At 45.9% G+C, this 24,061-nt stretch overlaps 2 protein-coding genes across 2 annotated transcripts; one reads left to right on the top strand and one right to left on the bottom strand.

The window, feature by feature from the left end:
* Positions 1-2,691: 2,691 nt before the first annotated feature.
* Positions 2,692-9,355, bottom strand: LOC146637687 (uncharacterized). The gene is made up of 5 exons (XM_085350410.1): positions 6,161-9,355; positions 4,729-5,376; positions 3,221-3,270; positions 3,084-3,139; positions 2,692-3,005 (listed from the first exon to the last, which is right to left on the bottom strand). Exons 1-5 carry the CDS (start codon positions 9,353-9,355, stop codon positions 2,692-2,694), a joined length of 4,263 nt encoding a protein of 1,420 aa, XP_085206536.1.
* Positions 9,356-12,128: 2,773 nt separating this feature from the next.
* zfta (zinc finger translocation associated) lies at positions 12,129-23,021 on the top strand. Its single transcript, XM_085349777.1, has 5 exons — positions 12,129-12,320; positions 14,597-15,109; positions 15,917-16,276; positions 20,278-20,736; positions 22,511-23,021. The coding sequence occupies exons 1-5, from the start codon at positions 12,197-12,199 to the stop codon at positions 22,996-22,998; spliced, it is 1,944 nt and encodes a 647-aa protein (XP_085205903.1). The 5' UTR covers positions 12,129-12,196; the 3' UTR covers positions 22,999-23,021.
* Positions 23,022-24,061: the final 1,040 nt, after the last annotated feature.

Below are 24,061 nucleotides of genomic sequence, written 5' to 3'. Positions count from 1 at the left end.
TACAGTTGTTGTGAAGTTGGAGTTGAGGTCAGACTGTGGAGAAAACAGACTGGCCTCATCGTCTGTGGTCTTTCAGCTGTGGAGTGTCTGGTAGAGTTTCACTAAAACAGTTTTTGATTGTAGTTTTGTTAATTAGCAAAATGTGTTTGTGAAACTGTTATTGCATCTCTTAGTAAAACAAGCTCCTGATGAGGTGCATCATCATGCTCTACATCCAACTGACACTGTTTCTACTTTGTTTTAGAGCTCCATTGCCTTACTGCAGTGCATTGGCAACTTTGAGTTTGCACTGCACACACAAAATTCACCCACAGCTGCCCATCACAGACCCAGGCTGGAGCCACAGTGCACACTTCGGGTGTAAGCTGCCCTACTGGTGCAAGTGCAGCTTCAGTGGATTCAATAAAAACGATACGGTCAATGTGCAAAGCAGGAATTTCTGTGCTTATTAATGTGAAATTCTTAATATTTCTGATCATAATACCACACAAGTGACACAACTGCACTGGAGAAAACCGAGTAGAAAAAGAACAGTAGAAAAAGTTTATTACTGAAAAGGCATTTAAACATTCCCTTTTTAAACTGGCAGACAATCGCGTCTGATTTTCATGAGTGATCTGATCACCACAAGCTCTTTCCACTGCGTTGTGGCTGCACAGACAGTATTCACCTCAGCTTTGTGCTCAAATACAAGAATATTTCAGTGTTGTAGTCTTCATGAAAACCATAGAAAAATCATTGAAAAGCATTCCAGAGCACTTCATCCATTTACTACTTAAGTAGGAAAGCCTTGGATTGATAACATTCACAAATGAAATTCTTTTCTAACACGGAGCTTTCTACAGATATGAATAATGCATCATCAACGATCACTTGCGTAAGAGGAGATTCAATAAATAACAAGGCTGCTCCAAATATTGTGGAACGGCACAGAAAAAGTCACATTTGGCATGTCATATATTAGTCTATTTACAGTGCTGCAGGAGATTTTCGCAGAGGTGACAAACTGTCCCTAAGAAAGTTGTCTCGGTACAAAAAGTTGCCCCCGGAGGAACACGTAAGGATGTGATGCAGTAGCAAATTGCAGCTCAGTTCCAGATGCCCCATTCAGTGCTTGAGAAACTATCAAGGCTCTAGAGCAGACTAACCTGAATACAAGCCTGCAGGAAAATCTGCACACTAGCAGATTCTGTCAGCTTCCAAATAGTAGAAAATGTTGTGCTGATGCTGTTTTTCTACAGCTGACTGATCCCAGGGTTAAATATTAACGTATTGTATGATTAACTATAAATGTCACATTGACAAAAGCCTTGGATTGTATCCCACGGCTGCTATCAGTGAACAGGTAGTGTGTCTCTGCACAACTGCAGTGACCCAGTCCTCCAATACAAACATATTCAGCAAGTGTTCCTCAGTCCGGTGCATTCAGCCCCAGTTTGTGCTCTCAGCAGCTCAGCCAGCAGGTTGCGCCTTTTACTTTCCAGGAGTTTTCAGGAACTTTAAACAATCAATAATATTCTTTAGATTTGGTGCTAAAACACTTCCCACTGTGGAATTCACAGCCTGGACACTGGTGCTAATTTCATGACTGAGCTGAGCTTCTTCTGAGCTACTCATTCTTTTACCCCCATACCACCTATTATCCCGTTTTTCCTTGGAATACCTAAAGTGTTTTCCCAGAATGCTGAAATGTTCACCCCTGCAGAAAATCCACCAAGGCAGAGCAGAGAGGAATGTACAAACTGGCCATGAGTATGCTCCAGCTGGAAAACACAGGTTATATTTTATTATGGCGCCCACAGAGGTCATGTGATCAAAGAAGATATTTGTGCAAGTCTGTGATTGGATCAATAAATTAAGACCAAAAAGCTCAGTGGCCTAATAAACTGATATGTCCAGAATGCCATTAGCTTAGCCTTCCCGGAGTGAAGATTTCCCAAATGTAGTAATGTTTCACTCCAACACTCATCTCAAGGTGCTGTGTTGTAAGAAGCAACAATATTATAGAGAAGTGCAATGATCCCCTCTGAGCAGCAAGAGTGGGGAGGAAGAGCTCCTTTTGAACAGGAGGAAACTTCTGGGAGAAGCAGGAGCAACCGTTTGCTGCAGCTGATTGGTGGATGAGAGAAAAAAGGAGCACAAAAAACAAACACAACAGGAGAAGGACTGACAGCAAATCTCGGATGAAGCAGCTTCAGTATAAAAATGTCCTCACTGCCTTTGATAAACATACACAACCCTGGTAGGAAATGAGGTAAAGCTGCTTTAGGGCCTTCTTTTCCAAGGTGTCTTCCTGCAGAGGTAAACACACTGATAAGAAATAAAATACACGAGAGAAAGGGGGTGGGGTTTGTTTCTCCTGGTCCATGGTCTTCAGCTGCCTCCTGCAGCCGTCTCTTCAGCTCTTCAGTTCTTGTGTGGTTCTGCAAAAGAAGTCAGACAGCGTTGTTATCTTAGCCTTTGATTGAATTGTTTCACACTGATCGGTGCAGTCAGGCGAGTTTGCACCATCATTGTATATAACTGCTGAGCCAGTGTTGCTACCATTACATTATATGAATATATGAGCCGATTAAAGGATAAACCTCATTGGGGATCAGTCGTACAGATGAGGCTAACAGATGCTCTTCTGCAGCTACTTTTAACTCTGCTGTGTTGCAAAGTCAGGTGACTTAACTACGTGATCCGAGCTCATACTGTACCTGCCACAGGTCTGCTGTGCTGCTGCAGCTGGCTGCTGAAGAAGCGTTCCCGCCGCGACACCTGCTCATCCCAGGCCTCCCGTATTTGCTCTTTCTCGCCGGGCTCCAAGGTTAGGGTGTGCGGGTGGGCCTCGTCAATGTGGGCCTTCACTCCCTCTAGGCTGTGGGAATATTGCAGTTCCCCACACACCATGCACACCAGCAGCTGGTTGAGTGGGTCATAGTCCATGAGGTAGCGGCTCCTCCAGACAGCATCGGAAACAGAATCGTCCTCACTTTCAGCGAACAGCAGCTCTGACTCATCTGAGAAGGCAGAGTTTGTTTTTGGCTACTTTCACCATTTTATGTGCATTCGTTCAAGTTCACAGTGACATACTTTACCTTCGATTGGGGCTGTGTAATCCGAGTATGTGAAGGATGCCGAGTCCACTGAAGAGCTGTGAAGGGAGATTTTTGTGTGTTATCCTGAATGCTGATGATGCTGATATCAAAAGAAAGCGAGCAAAGAAATCTCTCACCTCATTAGATGTTCTGACTCCTCAGAAGAGTTCACCCACTGACCAGGTTCCTAAAGATATTAGACAAAGAGTGAAAAACTAAAGCACAGGCCACGTGCAGTGTTTTTACGTGCTTTCATGAGCTCCCTGAAACAAGGTGAACCTAGACACAAGTCAGACTGGAGAGATGCTTAAACAGAGGTCCTGTAGTTTTGTCACTTTGACATTATTTTGTGTATTTTGTAGTTTCTTTCTGGTGCTTTTGTGTCTTTTAGGTCACCTGATTTACTTACAAACAAAGGCTTTGGCAAAGAACAGGGGCACGAGTGCACCATTTAGTAATCTGTTCCTTTTCTACTGGAGTACTAAAGTACTCCTCTGTTTCTGTATCACTGAGAGATCAGTCCTGGGAATGAGGGTATCATCAGCCTTGTGACAGAAAACCTGCGTTAGTGTCTGACCGATTTTTTTAAGCCTTATTTATGTGGGGAACATACTTGTTGTTGCTGAAAGGACCCGCTTCAATTTTTAAATTAATTAATTATAAGTGTGAGAATTTTAAAATCTACTGGGAACCAACGTAAAGAGAAAGATACTGGTGGTGGACAGTGGTACCCCTCACTCTCCTGGTAGATACAACTATGATACGAATTTCAAAATCCAATGTGACTTCAGAAGATTTTCAGAAAACTTGACCTCTGATGTCTGACGGTGAGGTTGAGGTCATGAGATTTGAACTCATTGAAGGGTTTTAGCAGACACACCTATCAAATCAATTTGAAAGTTCTATGTCGTTTTGTTCTCGAGGCTGTGAGCTTGCTTGCTAGAGCCTGCTACGAGTCTGACTGCAGCATTTTGTAATTGTTTGGAGGCATGACAAAGATGATTTGTCTAAACTGGTAAAAGGGCATCACAACATGTGCAACGACACTAACACAAGAACAATTTGCTCTAGTTCAAAGAACGAGGCTCGCATTTTAGAAATGTTCCTTAAAAGAAAGTAAAAGGAACGTGAGGTACACTTTATATGTGAGTCAAAGTTCAGCGAGGAATCAAATACTTCACCGAGATTACGAACGCTGGTCTTTGAAGACGAACAAAAGAAATCAATCACGTGACTGAATGTTAAATGTATTTCAAGTGGAGCTGTAATCATGGCCTCAGTCACTAATCCGGGATAAACAGCCAACCAGGGTGGGCAGCCTATTTGGCTGGTGAGGCTTAAAAGATGGCATAAAAAGGATAAGAAATGCCAAAAAAAGACAGAATGATAAAAGGGAAACATCAGTGGACCCAGGATTGAACCTTGTGGAACCCCTCGAGTTAATCAAGCAGTGTAAGAGGAGAACTAGCACACGCTAACCAAGAAAGTCCTTCCAGATAAATAAGAAGAAAACCAGAAATGCCAGCTAAACCTTGAGCCTATTAAGTATAATATAAATGTCAGTAGTATGTAATATGAATACAATAATCATTACATGCCAGTAAGCTAAAAAAACAAGCTGTTTATGTAACTGTGCAACTCTCACCTCTGTCTGTAGACCCAGGGGAGGCAGCCTAGTCTTCCAGCTGTTGAAGCTTTGGGTGATTCCCTTCTCCCGAACTGCCTTCTTGGCTCTCTGCTCCTTCTTTTTTATCCTCCAGTACTCCCGCTTCCTCCTCAGAAAGTCCTGCTCACTTTCCCCTGGGATGGGCTTTGGAGGAACCATGGTGCTCACTGGTGCCAGCTGGATGGAGGATTGTTTCTTGTGTGGGGGACTCTGAAGGTGAGCAGAGGGGATTTTTAACGGACTTTGACCAAGGGGTTCAATGAGGTGCATGTCAGTACTGGACAGTGGTTTGTCTGGTGGCTTCGCAGCGGTGAGGGCGGGAGCTGAGTCTACATCAGTGCTTCTAGATGCTTGTGAAAGCTGTAGAGATTCAGAAACTCCTGCACAGCTGGATACAGCATGTGAAGGCCCAAGTTTGACGCTGCTGTACTCATTGCTGGTGATAGGCAGTCTGACCTGGAGCGTGCACGCTGACTGTTGAGCATTAGATGTTGTTTGGCTAACAACCAGAACGGTGGGGATGCTGGTCACTGAGTCCAGAGGAGAGACAGGTGGTTTGGGCTGCAGGGCTCGTTTTGCTGGAGGACTCGCCCCTTTAAGACTGTTGATAATAACGAGCCCCGGGGTCTGAAAGAAGAAAATATGACATGAACAAACGGCTTTTCAGAAACTGAGGCAGAGTTTGCTCCTAGCTTTAATGGGCCCCCTTCAGATGAACTCCACTTTGTTTTTCCTGTTCAAATACCATATGCCTGAGAATTGCAGCGATTCAAGCTTCAGCTGGACTGAGTCAAGTCTGAACTGAGTCGACTGCAGAAACCACTTTTATATACATAGAGAAATTTAGGTATGTGAAAAATGCACTCTTTACATGGAGGGCCCCTCTTTTACATAGACACTATGTGCACATGCTGCTAAATCCTCAATAGCTTTCATTCATTTAAGTGATGCTTGGGTTTTCTGCCCATTGCACGAGCTAAATACAAAGTTAGGCTGCACTAGTCGGAAATGGTTCATCTGGTAGCACGCGGCAGATTTCAGTGGCCTTAGTCAAGCTTGTCACCTTTGCAATCATCAAATGGAACTCTGTATGCAGATAAAAGGAGGAAGAAAATCAAATGCAGTCTTCTTTACTTTGAGTGTTGAATTTCTGCCACGCTCAGATCCTGAACACAACACGAAAATCTAGGCTTCAAAAGGTAGAAATGCTACATGGGTCAGAGCTAGCACTCATTTTTCAAAAACAGTCACATGTGAAGATGAATCTGATGATGATGCACAGCTGACATCAGGGGCAACCAGCGGGACACAACATACTATCAAATATGATCAATATTAGCTATTAGCTACACACCAAAGCACTGAAACTTCACCTCTTGCAGAAAAAGAGCTCGAGTGCTGCTCGTGTTACCTGAATGCTTCTGGGGAAGAGCCCGCTGCTACACTCCCCCTCGCCGTCTTTCTGCCTGGCCTTTAACTTGGCCCTCTGCTGCCTCTTCATCAGCTTCCAGTACTCCCTCTTCCTCTGCAAGCTGGTCAAGCCGCTCTGCTCCGTCACCACGCTGTTGTACCTCCGCTTTGATTCGGGGCAGATGTTCTGCTCTTGTGCCTGATGCTGTTCCTGCTGTTCCTGCTGTGGTTGCAGGTTATCCAGCGTCATGGCTGTGATGTGATGCAGCTTTGGTGGCTCTGGAGAGCAGCAGGTTTTATAGCCGGCTTTTTTAGCGCAAAGTCTCTGGGTTCTGCGTGGTGCTTCCATGGAGGTGTTTACTATGTAGTTCAAAGGGGTCTGGGATGAGTGCTCACTGGTATGATGCACACCTAGCTCACTGGAAGCAGGAAGAGGTGGAACTGTCTCACTCACCTGCGATGGGTTCTTGAGTTGAGGGCTTTGTAAACTGGCCTTTGCAGAGACCTTGCTGTCTAGCTCCCAGCTTTTTATCTGCAGAGTGAGGTCAGCAGCAATAGGAGCCGTGTCATCCCTTTCAAAGGACAGCTGAGATAAATTTGGCTTCATGTCTTGCTGTGAAACCTCTTCTATCGTCTCCATTTTAATAGAGTTCTGCTCACTTTTACATTCTGTCACTGTGCTAAGAGATTCTTCCAGGAGCTTCTTCATGGAGGCCACAGCTAGCAGAGTGGCAGTTTGGCTGTCTGCGCTCAGACATGGGTCAGACTCCAGCTGGGGTGCTGGAGGTGGGGAAATAGGGGGTTTGATATCTGGACAGATGGCTTGTTCTGGTGGAGAATTGAGGTCAGCTGCTGGCATGGAGTCACTCTCCTGTTTCATTTCATTTGCACGAGGCAGAAAAAGCACGCTGTTGTTGGAAAGAGGAGGTGCAGTTGCTGTAGTGTCGGTGAGATTTCTAATCTGAGGCACAGTGATCAGCGTCCCCTGCTTCTGAGGCTTCCTCCTTTGTGAGGCTGCACCGGCCCTAGCATGTAAAACACCCTGTCTCAGTCGGACAGCTCGAGCTGCTCTCTGCTCACGCTTCTTTATCCTCCAGTACTCCCTCTTCTTTGCCATCCTCTCCTCCTCCGTCAGCCCCGCATCCAGAGACAGGGCTGACAGCGACGGCGCTCTGCTCGAGATGGTCATTTTCATAACACAACTGCTAACGTTTGAACCTGCTGAATTTTGAGGGCTCTGTGGATGAGTAAGTGTGAGCTGACCCACAGTTTGGATAGCTGATGAGTGCAAATTAGGAACGGTTGTGCTTTTGAGGTGAGTCTGTGGTCTAACTGCGAGCAGTCGCGGCAGTTTGTTGGCTAGCTGTCCAGGAGCAGAGACTTTCACCTGAGCTGAGCAAAGAGGAGGGGGAGCCGGGTTTATCCTGATGGGAGCAACACTTCTCAGTTTAGCGTCAGGCTGACGCTGTTGTTGTGCCAAAGGAGTGTTTGTAGAAACTACACAAAGCTCTACTTGGCTTTTGTCTTCTGCTATGCTGTGACATGCAGAACTGTGAGGGATGTTAGCAGTCAGCGTCCCGTCCTCTTTGATGAATCCTCCGATGGTCTCTGGGCTGTGAGTGAGGGCACTTCCGGTTGACTGCGCCAGCACTCTAGTCTTCCTCATCTCCTCGAGGATCTTCTGGTAACGTTTCACCCTCCTCATCAAAGAATCTCTCTCTTTCAACCGAACCTTTACCTCCATGGACAGCTTAGCTCGCTGTTCGCGCTTTTTGATCCGCCAGTACTCTCTCCGTTTAGCTATTATCTGCTCGGGCGTGTCGTCGGGGTTGATTTTGGGCATATTTCTGGTACCAAAAGCTGAGGGCAGCATTGGGGATTTACACCGTAGACTTCTGTGGTTCATTAAGTTTCTCTGTGCTTCGATGAACCTTTGTCTAGGCGTTTTATATCTCGCGATACCCCGGGTAACACCGCCAAGATGACCGTAACTTGGAACCTTTCCCTGAGAGTCTACTGGTTTTTTCACAGATGGAACATCAGATGTTTGCAGAGCAGTTACAACTACAGTTGCTGTCCCACTTTGCAGTTTATTGTTTTCACTTTTGGCTGATGTAAGTGATGTTTTGACCCGTGTATGACACTGCTTCTGGCTTGCTCCTCTCAAAAGTGACTCTGATGGAAGAACTATGCTTCCCACGTGTCTGGTTTTTGGCGCCGTTAGCCTCTGAAACGTCATCTCTGCACCCTGTGTCCTCTCTCTGGCTTTAGCTAACCTAGCTGCAAGCTTTGCTCGCTGCTCTCGCTTTTTGATCCGCCACTGTTCCCGACGCTTGGCTGCTCTTTCCTCGTCGGACTCCAGAGAAGCTCGTGCATTGCCAACACCTTTAGCCCTCTGTGTGGTGACCAAGGCACGCTTTGTTCCACTCTGAGGTGTTGAGATGGCTCTTTTGCTCTCTGCTTTAGTGGAAGTGGGGCCGCATGGAGAGGACACCAGAACGAGACCTGTGGGTAAGACTTTGGGCTGAGTGGGTAATACAACCGGTGCCTTATGTTGGTTTCTGGGGACTGATGCACCCTGCATAGACACACGTGGCTGAGGTGCTGTTTTACTGGAGCTGCCATTGGTTATTCTGGTCACTCTGACTGGAGGCACTGAGGATACGGTGTTCAGCTGAGTTCCACTGGACACGGGTGAGGACACGGGTGAGGACACGGGTGAGGAAACGGTTGCGTCCCTTGCTGTCTGACGTTTACCTGCGGCTGCGTTGCCGCTGGCTGATTTGGCAGAGATAGAACACGACGCTGGCAACTGAGGCAGACGCTTGTTGAGCTTTACTGTCTGGAGCCACTTCTCCTTTTGGCTGTCAGTGGTTTCACGTGACCCCTCCCCCAGAGCATTTCCGTGCTTTGACACAGAATTGTATGAATTATCATTACTCTGCAGAGGAGGTGACGAAGCACCTGATGACTGGGCCAGAGTGGAAGCCTCTTCTGCTGGGGCATTTAGCTGCTTCCCTCCCTGGCTGCTGCTGCTGTGTTTGTGCCTTTCCCTCTCCTCTGACACACGGGCCCGCTGCTCTCGCTTCTTGTTTCTCCAGTACTCTCGCTTTAGGGCGAGCGTGGCATCATCATACTCCGAGGCCGGCCGGTAACGGTGGGACGTTGAGCCACCTTTACCTTTTGCAGTTGGCATCCTGTTGCCAGGCTAGACAGCCCATCGGTTCTCATCCAACAGCAGTGATTGGCCTTGGTAGCCCCTCAGTCCAGGATCCTAACTGTCATTATCAGCATCATCATGTTTCTGAGCACCTCTTATGCTCGCCGACATCACATTGGTGTGCAGATATCCTGAGGAACAGAAAACAGTCTTTGCATTAAAATGTGATGAAAATAAGCTAAAGACTAGTTAATACTTTGTAATAAACATTAAGCAACAGCAAAACGAACACAAGTTGAAGTCACTTGGATGAGTGACGAAACGTTTCCGATGAACAGAATGAAGACCTTTATGGGATTTCCTTACCTGGATGATCGAGCATGCATCAAGACAATATTTTTCCACTTTTTAAAACACAATGTGTAGCACCTACTGTTGCTCTACATTTCAAACTGAGGTTTGCAATTGCCGTTTTAAAGAGTATATAAGCAGGCAGGTGCGGTGGCCATAGTTAGGTTTGGAAATAACTCCCGGAAACAGCAGTGCTGCACACTGAGGTCCTGCTTCAGGATCTCTGCTCGTAGCAGTGATTGGAGCCATGGGAATTACAACATGCTCACTGATCAGTAATGCAACAACAAGCACAACAACATTAACAAGTGCTGTATATAAAACACAATAATCCCCTTCAATTGCACAAAGTAATGATAATATTAGCGAGGATTGAAGAGTCAAATAGTTATTTAGAAAAATGTAACAATTTATACGTTTTTTTATTTCCACCAAATAAGTTCAACCAAAGTCATTTTATCTGTTTAACTCACATGTGTGTGCCTCATGATGAAATGAAAGTACACGGAGTACACGGAGTAAGGTGGTCTCAGTGGAGCACTGACGTACTCTAAGATCTGTAGCACTCACTCCAGCAGGATTTCGTGCACCAGTCAGGAGACAATAAATACGTGCACGACGCCCACCTCCTCTGTCGCAACATCTGTGCAGAATCCCGCGTGAAACGCGAGTTTCAGTGTAAGATTGAGAGATAACTATGAAATAAATGAAATTGTCGTCGTGTGTGGGAGTGCTTCGGCTCCAGAAAGCAGGAAGAAAACAGCGAGTCGCTGTCCCTTTAAAGCTGTCTCTCTCTATCACAAAGTCTATCTGCCATTTTTCTTTATTCTCAGTGTGTTTCAGTCAAACGCCACCAGGCCACTCAGCCGAACAACCTACAGCAAAACACGCAGGGCGGCCGTGGAAAAGCGGTCGCACTAGAGCGGAAATGGTGCCTGGATCGTTGTGTCTCTCAGCGGCACAATGGACAACATTTTCCTGCTCTGGTCCTCGCGGACTGGCGCCTGTCTGCGCGTGAAAGCCGCGAGGACAGGCGCAGATTCGAGCCGCAAAGCCGCGCGCCCGGAAGCACGAGCGACAGAAAACATGCACGTCCGTTACCTTTTAGCGGCACTTAACTTTCCGGGACACTTTGGGGGCGGTTTTGCACAGATATTCTGCCAGGACACTGCAGCTACTTTCCGCCAGTCGTGCTCAGGCTGCCTTGACAACGCTGAAAAGTACCAGGATGTGGGATGCTCGCTGTGTGTGTGTGTGTCTGTGTACATAGAGACAGTAGTGTGCAACGCCCCCTCCTTTCCACGCCACATCCATTCACTGGGTCGCATTAAAAGGATTTTACAAACCTGTCACGAGTCCCCCTGTCTGTCTGTCTGTCTCTTCCAAAGAGAGCCGAGTGGTGCCGGGACACGGAGGCCCCGCACAGCTGTTCCCTACTGGAATAGCTGCACAAAGGTCCATTGATTTATTGTCTTTTTCTACACATGACCCGAATTCATGTGCACACGCTTCAAGCAGGGATCCACTTTTCTACACAACGACCAAATGAGCATGAGGGAGGGGCTGACGGACAAACAACGTTAGGGCGCTGGGGGCCACGGCCCGGTTCCTTTAACGTGGATCCGGTTTGAAAAAACTACATTGACGTCACAGCAAGACTATAGCTAGGGACTGGATACATGAATTAAACGTGTGTAAATCTTTGCGATCCAAAGGTGTGAGTTCAGTAGCTGAAACATTCTTCATTTTAATAGCATTAACATGAGTTTAAGACTGTTTACGACTGAGGCCATCAAAGTTAGTGTATCAGAGGTTTCAGTCCGACTATGTCAACTCAGACAAGTTTACTAATCGAGAAGGAAGTCATGAACACATGTGCGTTTCGGTCTCTGCGCCGCTGAACATCTGCACAGATGTGTGTGACACATGAAAACAGCGCGTGCTGCCCCGGTACAAAGCAGGAGCTGCTGAGGGGCCCCGACTCACCGCCTCGTGGTTAACCGGCGCTCTGCCTTCATGTCGCGGCTGTGGGACAGCAGCAGCAGCAGCAGCTTACCGGTATTAGCGCCTGCTGCTCCCTCTGCCCCCCGGGGTGGGTGTGCATCGTCGTAGCTGCTACTGTCTCTTTAAATTTACCCAGGAGCCCCTTAAGGAGCCCCAGGGGCCCCTAGTCCGGCTCCCCACCCTGAAGACAAGCAAGAGCCTAAAAATTCATGAGTAGAGGCCTGAGCCGAGGCGCCTCCACCGAGCACCGCGGAGCAGCGGCCCTTTTCGCCGGTGGATTTATGATTGTGTGCTTGCATGAAAAGTTAACTTGGCTCCCGTGCGGGGCGCGTGGGGGGACCGCGGAGAGCACGGGCTCCTCGGCGGTGGGCTCGTTATAGAGCGCCTGGCAGATGCGTGTCGAACGCTGCGGAGCGGCGAGAACGTGTTGTTGTTGTCAGGGTGACATGCCCCACGACGGCGACACGACCCACTGAACGAAGCACCGCCAACCACGACTAAAGCGAGAGCAGCGATCCAGTGATGGAAGAGAAAGGAGCGGGGCAGGGGCAGCCCGTGAAGCTCCGCTGTGCCTATCAGCCGGAGCTGCTCTCATTAATGACAAGCGGGCGGGAGGAAACCACGCAGGAGGAGAGCGAGTTAGTAGGTAAAGAGCAAAAAAACACATCTAGTGTTAATTTTCTTGTTTTTGTTCCAACGCTAAGTGGGTCTGCGTGGCTGTCAGATATACAGCCATTATCAGGCAGCCAGTTAATCCGTGTCAGGGACAAAGCCATGGAGCAGCATGGCCCCTCCGTCTCTGTGGCTCCTATAAACAAAGGCTCAACTGCACGCAGGCAGCCAGGCGAAGCGCACACTGCTGACACCTAGTGGACAGCGGAGGTACAGGCCGTCTCAGACCTGTCATCGAGCGGAATAAACGCTGATCAGATAAAAAGGCAGGGTTATCCTTTCACGTGAGGTGCGAGCTGACCGCAGGAATGTCCGTAAGCAAGTTGTGCTTGATTACCAAATGACAGCAGCGTGACTTTCTCTGGAAGTTTAAAGCTCAAGCTGTGAGGAACTGAAAGGCTAGCCTGAAAGACATGCCTACCAATGTTAGACCTAACAGTTCAGTCACATGATATCTCTGCTGCTTTCTCTCATGTACTCGTTTGGGTTTTTGTAAAAATTGGATCATTTAAACACACTATTTAAATGTTACCCATCCTCAGTGAGATAGAAATAGACCTGTGTGGACAGCCTTTACCTTCATAACTTCATATAACTGGGAACTAGATTGTTTTGCTCCAAGCCTGCTGATGTTCAGGTGTATATAGTTTTTATTGGTCTCTGTCAGCTACAGGGATTTGTTTTTGAGTGAGCCAGTGCAACGCATGGAGTCAGACTACTGATTATTTGTTGGACGTGTGATTATTATTGAGTGTGCAGTCTGAAAGAGAGACTGCAAAGTCGTGCTATGGGAGAACGTAACTAGGCAGCATCATATGCTAGTCTATAGGGTGACTTTAAGGTTTATTTATTTATATAGCACATTTTAAAACAACAGGGTTGATCAAAGTGCTTAACAATCGGCAAAAATCCAGTGAGACACTAAAAGGCAATGCAAGGGAAAAAATGAAGAGGAGGAAGCCAGTGAACGTAGAGCCAAGGATTGAATGGTGGGAGGTGAAGAAGTCTAAAAGAAGATTTTTGACCAGATGATTTAACACAATCTTGGAGAATGAGAGGATGATGCCTGAGGACTGAGACGGCTGGTGTTGTGAGTTGGTGCTATATTAGTTGACTTGAGGAATAGAGAAGTGTGCTCCTCAATTTAATTTTGAATATAAATGAAAATTGAAATTAAATTTAGCAGCAGCTTCAACAATTTGATGGGGTATTCACTCTGACGGGCAGGCGGGCCATGTAGACACCCAAGTTTGTGCGTGCAGTAACTCAAGAACAAAGTGGTGTGGGAGCTTCAAATTGATGCCATGGGTATCAGATAGGTGGCCTCACGATGCTTTGGTACACAGGAGCTGTACACACTGTAAGATGCTCAGGTAGCTGCAGAACAAGCACAAGTGATCAGCCCCCCCCCCCCCCGCACTGACAGCTGGTGTGAAGTCTTTTTGCTGCGCTGCTGTGTTTGGTTTGTTCTTCACATTATGGGGAAACATCTCCACTTTGAGCTTATCTGACTAATCAACATTATTTCAGAAGTCTTGGTTTGTTCAGATGCAGCTTTACAAACCCAATGGCACCATGTTCTTTACGCAAGAAGAGCCTCTCTCCTGCTAACTGAGGCCCGAAGGGCTGCATGATCTGAACCTGAGCTGAATTTACTGGGACATCCTGCAAAGATTGTAGCATTGTGTTAACACACACCTGAATCAGCAGCCTGCCAAACACTTCTGCTTTTACAGATGATGCTCATCTGTAAACTGAACTGTATTTTTCATGCGTTAGCCACTTGCGGCCCACATCACCCCTACTTCTACATGGACGTGAAGAAATCGAAGGCAATTTGGCCCTCGAAGTGACTTTTTTGTTAGGGAGGATTTGTTTGTTGCTAAGTGCAAATACGTTCTTTAAAAAGCAAAACCTGATTTAATATGAAGGCCACATGAGCAGAGAGCATGTCGGATTGGCTGATGTGTCACTTTGATTTTGTTAAATACGAACAAAATTGCGTTTATGTCAAGTTTTGTCTTGTTATACAATATTTTAAATTTCAAAAAACAAACAAAACACGACATTTTTTGAAATATTTGTGGGTGTTTTCTTGTTTTGTGCTTGTTTTGTGGCCTCACATGAGATGACAGTGGCAGCAGTGGCCCACAGCTTAAGTCTGAGATCTCTGCTTTAGCAACATGAAGACACTGCTTCAGTTTGAAACCTGCTGCTCTGATCTGTACTCTGTCTTGTTCTTGTCTGAAGAAGACGGTCTTGCCAATGGCCATGGAGAGGTGGAATCAGAGAGCGGTGTGGTCACGCCTGTCAGGTCACCAAGCACCAGCTACTGGAGCATCACAGAGAGCCCAGATCACCCCCTCCTCCTCTCCCTGGCCCCGGGGCCCTCTGGAGCCAAACCCAGGGTGCAGAGAGCCTCGCGTCCAGGCCTGAGCCGGATTCCAGGCCGTGACCACCGCCGGTACTACCACGAGTACTGGCGCAGCGAGTACCTGATGGACTTTGACCCCCAGAGGCACGGCATGATCTGCATGGTGTGCGGTAGTTCATTGGCCACTCTGAAGCTCAGCACTATCAAGAGGCACATCAGACAGAAGCACCCAGACTCCCTGCTGTGGAGCGCTGCTGACAAAGAGGTGATCCGCTCGGGGTGGGAGAGCCACCTGAGTTTGGGGGGAGGGCAGAAGTTATACAGCCCTGCTTCGGCACCCTCACTCCAGGGCGAAGAGGACACTAGGCACTCAGGTCACCAGACTGGAGGTGGGTTGGTTTAAGTAGACGATTTTCTCACACTCAGTATGAACTCATACTGTGAGGAGGAACCGATGATGTAATGTTTGATTGGATTGGACTGTTTGAAGGTAGTCCATGTTGCTTATTTAATATTACAGAGAGGTAGCACTCTTTCTTGCCTGACAAAAATAACATGAATAATCACTCACACACACCAGTGAAAATGGAGCTGCTATCCCATAATGCTTGGAAAAGCAAACAGGAGAAGCTGAAGCACTGAGCCTGTGACGTGCATGGTGGACAAAGTGAAAGCTGGGATCAAGCACTTCATACAGCATGCAGTTTTCACCCACTCGCTCAAGCACTTTTTCTACATTAGTGCCTTTTATCTCACACTCACACACATTCACACACAACTCTGGGTTAGTGCCAAAGCATATTTGGCATGGAGACCAGGGATGGAACGACCGACCTTCTGATTAGCAGATGACCTCCTCCACCTCCTGAGCTGCAGCCGCCCCGTGTGCTCACAGTAGGTGGCAGAAAAGTGCAGATTGTGGCAGATATTACTTTATGTAAAAACAATGGATTTAACATTGTGATGATAAGGAAGTTTCCCAAATGTAAAACTCTCCCAGATTCAGAAAAAGAGTTTAAAAAACAAACAAACAAAAAGGCAATTTGAAGACATCTATAATAACCATGGTGTAATCACATAAATTGGAATGAAGATGTAAACACCTGACGTTACCTGTCTGCTGGAAGCAAAGCTAGTACAGAGCCATAAAGCTAAAAAGTTGATTTGTCGTCATGCTGTTTTGTCTCTACTATAAGCAGAAACTGCAGACCCTGTGACAGCCCAGGAGCAAACGCAGCAGCCCATCAGCCTGACTCCCTGCTCTGTGGAGGGTGAAGCCCCGCAGCCTAAAGAAGAGGAGCAGTACCTGCCCGAGCCGTCAGCGCAGATCTTGGAACGCTATCTGAACGACTCGCTGCATGCCTGGTTCCGTCAGGAGTTCTTGATGGAGTACGAGTCTCATGCCGGTCGGCTGCTGTGCATGGTGTGTGGAGCGGTGCTGCCCTCGCTTCACCTGGACCACATAAAGAGCCACCTGCTGGACACCCACCCTAACTCACTGGTGTACAGCTCTGAGGAGAAACACTGCATCCTTCAGGCCTGGACTCAGACTCACGGTAAGAAGTGCGACACCTCACACGCCCACCAGCAAAACGCAGTGTTGGTATTAAGGAAATGGTTTGTGCAAGTGAAACCAGTAGGAGGTACTGTAGCCACAGATTAACATAAGATCGTAATGTCACCCTGTGGTCCTTTTACACGTTCATCATCTTCTCTTTTCCGTCTCTGTGCTGTGATGTGTTCATGGTTCACATCCATAAAGCTGTGGTCACAGTTTGGATCCAGTGTGTCTGTTAGCTAAGTGTACAGTGTTCACTGTATTTAGCAGTGGATAAACCCTGTAATGTGTTTGGCTCTCAGAGCGTGTGAATCAGCAATACCCCAGCTCAGTTCATCTTCAGACTCCACAGCACTGACATTAGAAAGACAGGTCGGGAGGGTAAGATGACTCATTCTTTAGTGTTGGTGGAGAGAGATGGACACAAACTGGAAATTTGAAATTTTATATGTAATTTTCAGATTCAAGCCTAGCTTGTTTGAGTCAGATGGTTGCGCTGGTGCAGAGCAGGCTGGGATCGTCATGGTCAGTAAAAGGTTACCAGAGATTATCATGGTGGTTGGATTCAAACACCAGGTTCCACCTTTCATAAGGTCCTATACTGTCTAAGACAGGGGTGTCCAACTCCTGGCCTCGGGGGCCGGTGTCCTGCAGGTTTTATGTGTGTCCTTGATTAAACACAGATGATTTAAATGGCTAAATGACCTCCTCAACATGTCTTGAAGTTCTCCAGAGGCCTGATAATGAACCAATCATGTGATTCAGGTGTGTTTGACCCAGGGTGAGATCTAAAAGCTGCAGGACACTCGAGGCCTGGAGTTGGACACCCCTGATCTAGGAGCTCAAAATCAGTCATGATAGCTTTGGTGACATCCACAGAGACCACGAATGTCCGAGTCAGCCTGAACACAACTGGGATCAGCAACAGAAACGATTGTTTGATGAATATTCTCAAACCAGATCTTCCTTCCAAATTCACCTTTGACCCCTGTCAGTAGTCTGCGGTGATCATTGAACAGAAGTTCGATGAGACAGTGACAAAGACAAAAGGCCAACATGTTAGACATGATTTAGTCTGGCACCATCTACACTTTTATGTAGACATTTATGTAACTTAACCTGACACACCTGTTACCTGCTGAACTCTTTACTGTGATGGAGGCTGTGCCAGGTCAGATTAACAACAGCTGCTGTCAGAGTTTTGATGAGAGGTTAACAGGAACCGGAGTCTGTTTGTTGCTTCAGTCGTTCTCACAGAGCAGCTGGATGTGTGAGAGTGAATGGATGTTTCTCTACAGTGAGAGAGATGCATTTAAATGTGCAGGAGGAAGAGCAGCAGTGACTTCATCAGTTACTTCTCACAGCAGCATCAGTATGGACACTTTAACCTGTCACATGTCACACTACTATCAAGAAACTAAACAATTTAAACTGAAACAGGAATAACTCCCATCAAAACTAATGATAAAAGTGCAGCGATGGTGCTGATGGAGGCCAGAGTCAGAGACCCAGCTCTCCACCTTTTCTGGCCTTATATCTATCTCATGCACAACAACGACACATCGGACGTGACCTCTCTAAAGATGATGGCACGATATGTCACTTGATTTCTCACAGACCGTGACACTGTGTGGCTCTCTGTCCTTCCTCTCTGAATGAAGCTGTGGGGATGTGACCTACACTAATTTTTCCAGTTATTGCAATTCAAGTCATTCAGGTCCAGTGAACAGCTTGAAATGGTACAAAGTGTTGAACTGCCAGAGGTTAAAAAAGGTAACGTTACCAAAACCAGTAAAATAATGTACATTTCAGACTGGTACAAAAAGGCCTTTTTCAGGGACAACATGGGCTAACAGTTTAAAGCTGCTCTGCAGCAGTGCAGAAGCTGCTTTCAAGCATAACAGTGGTTATAGTGAGCAAGTCTCAGCTTGAACTGTGAAGAGAAGACTTCGAGCTGCAGGTAGAACGCCAGACGTCAGAATAAGACAAAGAGGTATTATGGACTAAATAATCAAAGCTTGAAATCTTCGGTTCGTCACGCAGAAGCTTTGTACACTGTCGAGTGGGTGAAAGCTCCACAGTGTGTGGCATCAACTGTCAAACATGCCAGAACTACCTTAGGAACAAAGAACAAGAAAAAAAAAAAAGAAAGAGTTGTTGTCAAACAGCTAACAGATCATCTGCTGAGGAATGGTTTATTTGAAGAGTTTCAGTCAGGTTTCAGAGCTCATCACAGCACAGAAACAGCTTTAGTGAAGGTTACAAATGATCTTCTTATGGCCTCTGACAGTGGACTCATCTCTGTGCTTGTCCTGCTAGACCTCAGTGCAGCGTTCGATACTGTTGACCATAATATCCTATTAGAGTGATTAGAACATGCTGTAGGTATTACAGGTACTGCACTGCAGTGGTTTGTATCATATCTATCTAAATATATCTATCTGTGCATGTAAATGGAGAGTCCTCTTCACACACTGAGGTTAATTATGGAGTTCCACAGGGTTCAGTGCTAGGACCAATTCTGTTTACATTATACATGCTTCCCTTAGGCAGCAGCATTAGAAGACATAGCATACATTTTCACTGCTATGCAGATGACACCCAGCTCTATCTGTCCATGAAGCCAGATAACACACACCAATTAGTTAAACTGCAGGATTGTCTTAAAGACATAAAGACCTGGATGGCCGCTAACTTTCTGCTTCTTAATTCAGATCAAACTGAGGTTATTGTACTCGGCCCTGAAAATCTTAGAAATATGGTATCTAATCAGATTCTTACTCTGGATGGCATTACCTTGGCCTCCAGTAACGCTGTGAGGAACCTTGGAGTCATTTTTGACCAGGACATGTCCTTCAATGCACATATTAAACAAATATGTAAGACTGCTTTCTTCCATTTGTGCAACATCTCTAAAATTAGAAATATCCTGTCTCAGAGTGACGCTGAAAAACTAGTTCATGCATTTATTACTTCCAGGCTGGACGACTGTAATTCATTATTATCAGGAAGTCCAAAAAAACTCACTGAAAAGCCTTCAGCTGATCCAAAATGCTGCAGCAAGAGTGCTGACAGGGACTAGAAAGAGAGAGCAGATTTCTCCTGTTTTGGCTTCCCTTCATTGGCTTCCTGTTAAATCCAGAATTGAATTCAAAATCCTGCTCCTCACATACAAGGTGTTAAATAATCAGGCCCCATCTTATCTTAATGACCTTGTAGTACCATATCACCCTATTAGAGCACTTCGCTCTCGCTCTGCAGGCCTACTTGTTGTTCCTAGAGTATTTAAAAGTAGAATTGGAGGCAGAGCCTTCAGTTTTCAGGCCCCTCTTCTGTGGAACCAGCTTCCAGTTTGGATTCAGGAGACAGACACTATCTCTACTTTCAAGATTAGGCTTCAAACTTTCCTTTTTGCTAAAGCATATAGTTAGGGCTGGACCAGGTGACCCTGAATCCTCCCTTAGTTATGCTGCAATAGACGTAGGCTAGTAAAAAAAAAAAAAAAAAGGAACAAAGAACAAGATGGTGAGCTTGAAAACACAGCACAGCCTCCAGACTTAAACCCCATCGAGCTGGTTTGGGATGAACTGGACAGAAGAGTGAAAGCAAAGCAGCCTACATGGTCCACATTTATGGGAACTTCTGCTACAGATATGGGAGAAGATTTGATTTCTGTTGTAGACAGAAGCCACGACTGTGTTCAGCTGTTTTACCGGCAAAAGGAGGGAACTTTGATGAGTCAAAGGTTTAGAAAACATTTTGGTCTGTAAGATGATTCAATGATTTCTTTTTTAACTCCAATTACTTATTTGTGCTATGCTTTGATTTCAGTGCAATGAGACATTAAACTGCACAATTTGCTATTAAAAAAACTGGAAAATTGGGTTGTTCTGAATGTCTGAATGACTCACAGCTATCATTTGAACACTGATGTAGCCACAGTGGGACTGAAACAAACGGATTAATATTAGAAATGTTGTATGTTTCTGTGCCCTGTAGCAGAAGAAGCGGAGCACTCAAACAAATCAGAGACCAACACCAAAGATGGCGCTGTGGGACTCTTCTCTGAGGACGTGGAAACCATCCAGATCAACACTGACGTGTACACGGAGGGCGACGGCACTTTCACTCAGGACACTTGTCTTATTGGTGAGGACGGCGGTGTCGGAGTTCCCCAGCAGGGTCTGCAGCCCTTCCGGCAGCCTAAGAAGAGGAGGCTACACGGGGGCGACCCGTGGCGGCTGCGTCTGGACTATCTGGTGGCCTACGGGCCTCAAGGCCACGGCATGTTCTGTATGGTGTGTTCTCAGGTCCTGCATGAAACCAAGGTTAGCAGCTTCCGCCGCCACATCCAGGAATGTCACCCGGAGACCACAACCCTGAGCCGACAGGAAAGGGGAGCCATGGCTGCAGCCTGGACCAAAGATTACCCCAGTGAAGGCATGCAGATCCAAGATGGTGAGAAGCTTTCAGCACTGATACACATCTCTGTAAAGCTGTAAACTTGTTAGTAGTAGTTTTCAACAATATTAGGCCTTTTTAGAAAGTTTGGTGGTTTTGTACTTTTCATGTTTTATAAGTCAGCTTTGTCAGCTGCTGCTGACATCCACAGTCAGTGGAACACAACACATTCCCACTCACAGAGGCTCTAAAGCACCTGACTGCTGTGTTAAGAGTTGTTTGTGTTTGGCTGGTCTTTTTAGCATCCTCACTTAGCCTGAGAAAACAGACATTTGTACATATACCGTATTTTCCGCACTATAAGGCGCACTTTAAGCGCACTCCTTTAATTTTCTCAAATATCGACAGTGCGCCTTACGTATGAATTCTGGGTGTGCTTACTGACCTCGAACCGATTTTATGTGGTACACGGTGCTCAAAAATCTGTCAAAAATGTTTTAGTGCGACTTTGCTAGTCAGGAGCCTCTTGGAGTAATCTGGGTCCTAAACTCCGTCCACTTCAGGTCCCAAAGTCAAACGAACACTGCAGCATCACTGAGAGTTAAAAACTGTCTAAATTTTTTCATCTTTAATAAAATGATCAGCGTTGCTGCTTTACCAGGTGTATCAATTAAGTTTAACATCCAGGCATCCATGAAAACACAATTTATTAAATGTAACGGAGTTCATTTAATAAATTCAGAAATCTCTCAGTTCTGACTGAGAGATTTCTGAAAGAATTAAAACGTACAGCTCTGCTATCACCTCCAACATAAATGAAGACAGAAAACTAAACAGCAGTGATGTTTGCAGGGTTACTGAAGTTGGGCTAGCTGGTATATAATGATGTGCTACGTGATCACCAGCGACACAGCTATGCTACCATAAGATAAACACAGTGAAGCTGGAGGATGAACGCTAACACTTTTCCACTCGATAAAAGTTAACGTGAGGTTAGGGACAAATGCAATCGCATGGCAGGATGCTGTAAACGCACCAAACTTCAGCAGGAGAACAACTGAGATAATCCATCCACAATACGAGGTTAGTCATTATTATACTGCAACAACATGGGAATAGAGCAGCTGCCAGAGAATTCAGCATTAATGAATCAATGATATGAAAGCAAGAAGAATGAGTTGAGTAAAGTTTGACTTATCTAACTGTTTTGTTTCGCTTAGTGTGCCTTATAATCTGGTGCGCTTTATAATCCGAAAAATACGTAAATCTCAGCATTTGCAATTCTCTATAGAGTCCAGCCGAAACTGACATTTCACAGCTGATACAGTCAGTAAAAGATTCCACAAGAATGGTAGTGTAGCGAGTAAGTTAGCTAATGTAGCAGATAAATCTGTTAAACAACGGAAGCTTTGTCAGGAACATTGTTCTGTTTGGGTTTTATTGAAAAATGAAGATGATAGTTTGCTTGCTTATTAACTATTTCTAACCTTACTGACCACTCAAAGCACTTTAGACTACAAGTCACAGTTTAACCATACATTCATTCAGTTTAAAGTGTACAAATTAATCTGATTCACATGCAGGCACAGGGAGAACTTATGGGGTCCTGGCTCGGTCAAACCAGGTGGGAGTGCTAATCGCATAGCGTGTATTAACATAGCTTGTTTGCAACTTACCGTGAAGACGCCACTTGAGTCAGCACTGTGGGTGGTTAGAAAGGCTGGAAAAGTGCTATCAGGTGCAACAAGCAAAGACACTAGCGTGTGACTTGATTTTGTGGTGGAACTAGGCAAGAATCTGGCATCCCCTCCCCCTTATTTTTTCCCCACAGAAATCAACCCCAGTGAAGTTGATGTCCTCAGTACCGCAGGAGAGACAAATGAAGACGCCTCCCCTGATGTCAAAATACCCAGCAAACTGGTGATAAAGGAGGAAGCTGTGGGCGAAGCCAAGGGCAAATCAAAGGATAGCAGCGCTGCAAACACACCCCGTCATGGTCATTACCCCGGCAAGGACCAGAGGAGGAACTACCAGGTGCGCTGGCGGACGGATTACTTGATGGATTACGACTGTAGGAGGCACGGGCTGATCTGCATGGTGTGTGGAGCCACTCTGGCCACACTGAAGGTCAGCACTATTAAAAGGCATGTTCAGCAGGTCCACCCTCACTCGCTGTATTTCAGCGCAGTGGAAAAGCAGCAGGCCCTGCAGAGCTACAACCAGACTGCCCTGCATTTCATCCATTCTGATGACTGCTTTTCACCCCGGGACCACGGACATACTGAGCTGGCCCCCACTTCAGCACACTTGGACACTTAAGAAGGGCTTCTGTCTGTTGCTCCTTACATGACTTCAGAAACAGCCCTCCTTGTTCTCTTGAAGGGAAATTCAGGTATTTGTAATTTGTAAAAGACTGCAATTTCCCTTTAAGTCGGCATCTGGGAGTACTGCTGTGGCTAAAGGACAATAACGGGTGCCACATGGGAATTGACAACAATACAAATATCGCGCAGCCTAAAACAAAATCAAAGTGCAGCCTCTCATTTGAAACTAAAGCTTTTTTGCACATCGCCTGTTTTACCTGAGGACCTCACAAGATTTGGGGAAATTATTGCTTTAGATGTACAAAATGTATGTTTTGCTTATGTATTTATTTCCTAGCTTTGTATCTGTTGGTACTTTAAATATAAATCAACATGAACCCAAGTGGGTGGTCCTCTGGCGCAATCGGATAATATCTCTGAATCTGCGGACGCAAACTGTAGAGTAACGCTAAGATACTTTTAAAAAGTAATTTATAGAAAAATGAGATGGGGCTCATGCTATCGGTCCAGTCACATTCACTGCTAATGTGGCTAACATTGAACATAGATGGATCTTCTTTTTGTTGGGGGGACATTCGCTTTTCACATCCCAAGAATTGATGCAGTGTTCTCTTTGGCAGCCAACAACAAAACATTTCTGCTTTGCTTCTAGCTAGCTGCTAGCAGCTAGCTGCATGTGAATTTATTCTGCTCCTTAGCCTTTTTGGGCGTACCAAACTAGCTGCTAATGTGCTAATAAGCCTGTTTTGTTCAAAGTAGATGGGGTCCCCAGGTACAGGCGCATACAGAGCAGCATTTATGATGGCGACATTTAACAGCCAAGCCTACTAGTTATGTTTATGTCAGAATCATATCAATGCATGGACTTAATATTTTGTGAAGTTTGACCAAGGCAAGATATTAGTCGTGTTGCACCTGCAGCTTTCAGCTGCAACTGCTCCTCTGGAGAATAAAGTGCCCCACAAAAGAACTGAAAGTAATGGGACAGTTATGTCTTTGATAACTTTTGCCTAATTATTTAGCTTGCTAACTGGCAGGTAGCAGTTTCCTACCAGCTA

Source organism: Diplotaxodon limnothrissa, linkage group LG3 (assembly GCF_057381915.1).
Source record: "Diplotaxodon limnothrissa isolate DT_005_m linkage group LG3, D_limnothrissa_male_GT1.1, whole genome shotgun sequence".
Lineage (NCBI taxonomy): Eukaryota > Metazoa > Chordata > Actinopteri > Cichliformes > Cichlidae > Diplotaxodon > Diplotaxodon limnothrissa.
This window is presented reverse-complemented; position numbering and strand designations above follow the sequence as displayed.